Raw genomic sequence first — 6,181 nt, 5'->3', positions numbered from 1 at the left:
ATTTAATATTTTTATAGTTTTGTACGTTGATTAAATCAAACCCTTTAGCCCCGACCCTCTATTTCAAATGATTTTATAACACCTTTTAAATGAAAAGTTGATTATAGCAGTTCCAATATTGCTTTACAATTTGATCAAAATTTTAGAAATTTGATGACTTGTGCCTCATAAAACAGTGGTAGATGAACAACGTATGCACATGAGAAACAAATATGTACATTCTTTTCAATATGTTTTTTTTGGTGAACCACCACATAAATTGTTGTTGTATTTTTCATCCATGATTTGATAAAAGTTGAATTCACTTGGACATGCCAATTGACTTGGGATTTACAATTTCTATTCCCATAAAAGGAAAGGACAACTAACTAAATTATGTTTCTCCCTAATTGTTTATGCTAATGATTGAAAATGACATTGTTTCTGCCAACTGTACAAAGTTTTCCTTACGAGGTAAAACACCCTACATTTTGGGATTGCACGACTCATTATTATATATATTAGAATAATGGAAAATACTATATTGGAAATGTGAATTCTAAATCTCTAGCGAAGTGAAGTGGAAAGGAGCAACAAATTTAGTAGTAGTAGTAGTAAACAACATCCGCCACTGCTACTACATGGCAAAGGAGACAAAACCATGACTGCGAAATGAACTTTTTATCATTTACCAAGAAACACCGTCCATCATTTGACTCTAGGGGTGAAACATTGAGCTGACATCAGCATTAGAGCGTCGAATCAACATTCTGATCTTGCCACGTCACCATCTACGACACATATTGCATGAATTCCATGTCATCCTCTAGACCCGCCATCGTCGCCGGAGCCAGAACCACCTCAAGATCAACGCTCCCATTTCCATCTCGTCCTGGAAAAGCCGAGATCTTACCGTCAAATTTGTTGGCCCTACCACTCCGGATTGCCAAAGGTCGGCCCCACCCAAAATCATTATCATACATGGGGAATCTCGGTGAGCTACCCATGGTGATCATTGCACCGTCGAAGTTCCCCAGCGGAAACAACCTTGGGTTGCTCTCCCAATCCTTCACACCCTGGCGCACAGTAGCATCACCATGCGCTACCACGTTGCGATGCAGCAGATCAGCGCTCCAGCGCAGATCACGGGATAAGAGCTCGCCGGCCGAAGCAACGGTCGGGATGCTCTGAATCGCGTTCCCGAAGTAGAGCGGCTCGAGCCGCGGTTCTAGCCGGTGTCGGCAGTTCACCGCCATCCGGAACGTCGTCGTCTTTGCTGCCGCGAGTTTCCTCGCACGTGTGACAGCGCGCCACAGCTGAGCAGAGAGCGACTGGAATGATGAAATCTCAGCCTTCCGATTCGCTGTCAAAAGGGACGTTTTATTGCCGTTAGTCATACCGTTAACGACTTTCCAACTGTCATTACTTTCTTTTCCCAAAAGTTCGAATTTTTCAGTAATTTCAGCTTTTTCAAATGATTGATTATTATTGGCTCTGAATTTGAGCTTCAAAATGGCTTCTCTGCTGAAATGGAAAATTCTCTCACGCAACGGCTCGTCGCCGGAGAACGTCACAGTGGGTCCACCCTCCTGGAATCGGAGAACTGCCGGAGAATTAAAAACAGTGTCCCGGGAAAATTCCGGCGACTTGGAGATCTTTTTGGCGCCTTTGGTGAACTCCGCGAAGGTGTTAAAGAAATTCCAGAAGGAAGTGCCGTCAACGACGGCATGGTTGATGGTGCAGCCGATGAAGACGCCGTCGCCGAGCTCAGTGACCTGGACGGCGGTCAACGGCTTATAGTGGCCGGCGTAGCTGAGAGTGTTGTCGAAGGTGAAGAACTGTTTGAAGCAATTGGGTACGTCTAGAGGGGCTAGAATGTCGTCGATGAAGAGGTGTTTGGCTCGGGCCTGAACGAATTCAACGCCGGCGTCATTGCAGAGGATTTGAACATGGCCGTCGGGGTCGGTGGAGAGTCGGCCGGCGAGGGCGGGGAAGTGACAGAGAGTTAGAGAGAGAGAGAGTTTGAGGAGAGGGATGAAAGAGTCGAATTGGAGATGAGGTGGGCGTGAGAGTAAGACACCCTTTTGGATGTATTGGCATGAGAGCATTGGGAGATCAGAGACAGAGAGTTTGAGTCTCTTTAAGTTGGATTTGTGATCTGGGAAGACAGTGCATTTGGAGAGGATGGCAACTGAAGAAGACGGCATTTTGATGGATTTATTGATAGAGTTGGGGGGTTTTTGTGGCCGGGAGTGAGTAAAGATGGGAGAGGTTTTGTGGTATATATAGACAGACAGTGGGCCCGGGTTGGATTCATGCACTTGGGTGGTAGTTTCGTGGCTTAGTTGGTCTTTTTTTGTATTTGGATTTTCTCTCTCTTTCCTAGCTCTATATTTATTATATTCATTTTGAGTATGGTTATATATATATTATCATGGCATCAATTCTCAACCTACTTAATACTGTCTCTTCTTTTTGGGATCACAGTTTTAACATGAGAAAATTATATATAAAGAGATGTATGGGTCACAAACAATGTAAGGAGTTGAAAGAAAATTAAAGAAATTATTTTTTTTATTATTATTACAAATAAATCCATGAACCCAATGTAGAGATTTGAACCCTTAACTTTTTATTTTAAAAATGAAGAAGGTGTCATTGAAAAAAACAATAATTATTTAATTTTGCAGTGAAAAAATGAAAAAAAAAATTTAGGGACGAAAAGTTTATATTATTTTTACATATAAAAATGCAAGTATTGTTTTTTAATATATAAATTATTTCACAACTCATGTAACTGTAAGTTAAAAAAATTCCTTCCACCAATCTTTGTAATTAAGTGGTACTTTTTCATATTTATTAGATGGTAGAAAATTAAGAGTTGAAGTAACAAATTGAGTGGTGCAAAATTTTTACTTTTCTTTGTCAATATAGAAAAAACTGAAAATTCATGTAGTCGTAACAGTATATATATATGTATATATATTAATATATTGATGGAAGTTTGGGCTTTGGACAAATTAAGAAATATAAACATGCACACTTCTATTTAAATTTTACGTAAAAATAGTTTCAAATTTTGCTCTCCTCCACCATTTTTCATCCTACCACTTCCATTGAAGAAGACGACTCTTGTCACCAGACTCACCACTAGAAGTAGTAATGTAGTAGTAGATAAATACAAATCTGGTTGCATCACTATTAATTGGAATAAACAATGCTAGTAATTTGTGTGCGTGTCTATATATATATATATACACATACACACACGCGCGTCATTGCTATTGTCTGAATTCTGAAGATAGATGAAAGGGCGAACGCGGTGGATGGGGGTGTTGAAGAGTCAGAGATAGAAGTGTGTAGAAAATAGACACATGGAAATTCAGCATAGACAAATATCCAAAGCTTTTATTTTATATTTTATTATAGGTAAACAGAGTCATGTCGAAGTTTGTGTAATACAATATTACAACAAATATTTAGTATGATTCTCACTTAAGTAATGACTTTTGCTCCGCATATATTTCACAAATAATTGTAGTTTCAGTCCTAGGCCTAGGAATCAATTCCCACCTTCATTTAGAAATCCTTTTTCAGTCCTGATCATATTCTCCTTTCCACGGTCATCAGGCAAGTGTTAAGATTTGGGGTCTGGTACGAAAAATTATTGGATACCGGAGTATGGTACCCAGGGCATCCCAACCATTGGATGTGGTGGGGCCCATTACCACATCTATAATCTAATGGCTCTCACTACCCAGGGTACCATACTTTCGGAATATTCAATAATTTCTCTTCTGGTACGTAGATACAAATATACATATATATACATACTATATAATATGTATGTATGTATATATATATAAGGATGTCAATTTTTACCGCCCGTTGGGGTCTTGTCCCGTCCATAACGGATATGAGAACACTTTTTATACTGTTGGAGTAGGCATGGATATAAATTTTGTACCCGTCGCGGGTCATGTAGCGAGTAAGGGTTCAGTATACATATCCTAGGGGCCTCGCCCTGTCCCGTTAAGTATATAATTATATATATATATATATATAAAACTTATTTTAGCGACTTACACATTTACCCATTTCTTACAATTTTAATTTGGATGTAAACTTGGTATTAAATTTTCTTTTATTTTGGTTATGGTAGAAGTTGGAGTTTAGAACTTCTTGCGATTTGGTTGTATTAAACTTTTATTTTTGTTTATTACATTATCTGAATTATGTTATGTGCATGTTATTTTTTTATTTTTGTTGAGATACATAATTTCATTTATGTTGTGCCATTCCCAGACTTTCCACATTTAAATAGCAGGAGCTTCAGTTCCAAAAAGTGGGAGAAAAAAATTTGTTAGTGAGGCAGGCATGGGGGCACAATATTTCTCAACGGGGCGGGGCTGGACACGAAAATCCAATCCGTCGCGAGTCTCGGGGCGGGCATAGACTTAACAAAAATTAAAAAGGGCAGGGCAGGGGGCAGAATTTAGGAAACCCGTTCCAAACCCGTCCCGTTGCCATCCCTATATATATGTGTGTGCGCGCGCGCGCTTGAGCGCTAATTTTGCTTAAGAATATAATTTGGTCGGGAATATTTGGAGGCTGCATGTGATGAGTGATACAGTATCATATAGTATATATCATAGAGATGGGAAAATTTTCTGTGTATATATCAGTGGTAGAATATAATTTGGGTATTATATGTGTCATAATTATTTATAACTCAAATAATTATTACATTTTATTTTCCAAAGAAATTCACATTTTCACATGTTTTAATCAAAACTTGAATCTCCAAATTTGTGCATAAAAAAAGAATGGTTGGATTACAACTCTTTTTGTAAAAACAATTATGTTGAGTCTCAGGGCACCAACCAATTTCATTTCATAAGTGTCATACCATTTATTTTAGTTCACCATTTTGTATGAACATAATAAATAGATTTTCGCAAGCAATATTTTTATAAAAAATTACTTATATGTTATACAACCAATTATTTACTTATGTTATGTGGGGCCATGTTTTTGTGATCGAGCATGCGAAGAAATTAATTAGTGCTTCGATACCTTCCAAAAGAAAAAAAAAAATTAGTGCTTCGAGCTTTCCTTATAGAAAGGGACTTGTTCAAAATATCCAGCTCAAACAAAGCTCTTGGTTTAGGGGTGTCCTGATCTAAATTGCTAGCTTTATGATGAAAATGTTAGATGGAAAGAAAAATGTGGCTGATTACAATATTATTGAAAAAAGAAAAAAGAAAAAAAAAAGATTACAATATTATTGGACTACTTAGGAATACATGCATTTTTGCAATTAGGTGCACCAACAAAGTATAATGCTTGTAGAGTTGTGGACGGAACTAAAATGCAATTATTTCTTTGCTACCAATCATATAAAACCTTGTCACATTATGTTTCGTCCCTTTCTAATTAAGCCTTAAGTGTTATATATACATATAAAACACTCTTAAGTGTTACAAAAATAATGTAGAGAAAATAGATTGATTTGTCGAAGAGAGATGACCAATATGCATCGCATCTCCTATATAAAGAAATGCAAAAGGCGGAAGTCTGATAAATTTGTTGAATAGATGCAACTATTAATGGAATTGAACAATTTAAGAAGGAACTAACTGTCCCCTTGACATCAACCAGGGAGGCCTGATCATATATATGTGTAGGTTTCTGGTAGACATATGATAAATTTCTTATTTGAAAACATTAAAAAAAAAAAAAAAAAAAATGGAATAAAAAATTACGAATAGGAATCATACTAAGACCTGATACTTCATAAGGCACCATGATTCAAGTCTTTTTCAACTAGGCCAACAATCCCTTGGGATTAATGCATTTGGGTATGATACTTTTTTTTTGTTTAAAAACTTGACTACACATATAATATTTTTCTTTTCTTATAGATTATATATTTTTATTTCAACGATATAAATAATAAGAAAGTATGGAGTGTTGTAGAGAAATAAAGAATTTAACAATAACAAAGAGTTTGCATAAATTGATAGATTGGAGAAGATTTTATAAGAATAGATAATTTGTAAATATGGATATTATAATTAGGTGAAAAATTCTAGAAGTTAAATCTTAGCTCTTGCCGTAAGTATGAGATGTTTGAGTAAGTGAGTGGAATAAAAGAATCAAACCAATACCTCTATGATCAAATAATATATTTGTTTGAACT

The 6,181-nt window shown here is 36.5% G+C and overlaps 1 protein-coding gene across 1 annotated transcript; it reads right to left on the bottom strand.

Annotated features, from left to right (window-relative positions):
- Nucleotides 1-498: 498 nt before the first annotated feature.
- Nucleotides 499-2,226, bottom strand: LOC132313259 (BAHD acyltransferase DCR). The gene has a single exon (XM_059811953.1). The coding sequence runs from the start codon at nucleotides 2,184-2,186 to the stop codon at nucleotides 771-773; it is 1,416 nt and encodes a 471-aa protein (XP_059667936.1). The 5' UTR covers nucleotides 2,187-2,226; the 3' UTR covers nucleotides 499-770.
- Between the last annotated feature and the right edge of the window lie 3,955 nt (nucleotides 2,227-6,181).

This window comes from Cornus florida, unplaced genomic scaffold (genome assembly GCF_030987335.1).
Source record: "Cornus florida cultivar Cherokee Brave unplaced genomic scaffold, ASM3098733v1 CherokeeBrave_3.0.0_Hap2_Chr06, whole genome shotgun sequence".
Taxonomy (NCBI): domain Eukaryota; kingdom Viridiplantae; phylum Streptophyta; class Magnoliopsida; order Cornales; family Cornaceae; genus Cornus; species Cornus florida.
This window is presented reverse-complemented; position numbering and strand designations above follow the sequence as displayed.

Excerpts from the sequence above, each read along its gene's own strand:
- LOC132313259 (XM_059811953.1), bottom strand. The coding sequence starts at position 2,186 with ATGCCGTCTTCTTCAGTTGCCATCCTCTCCAAATGCACTGTCTTCCCA.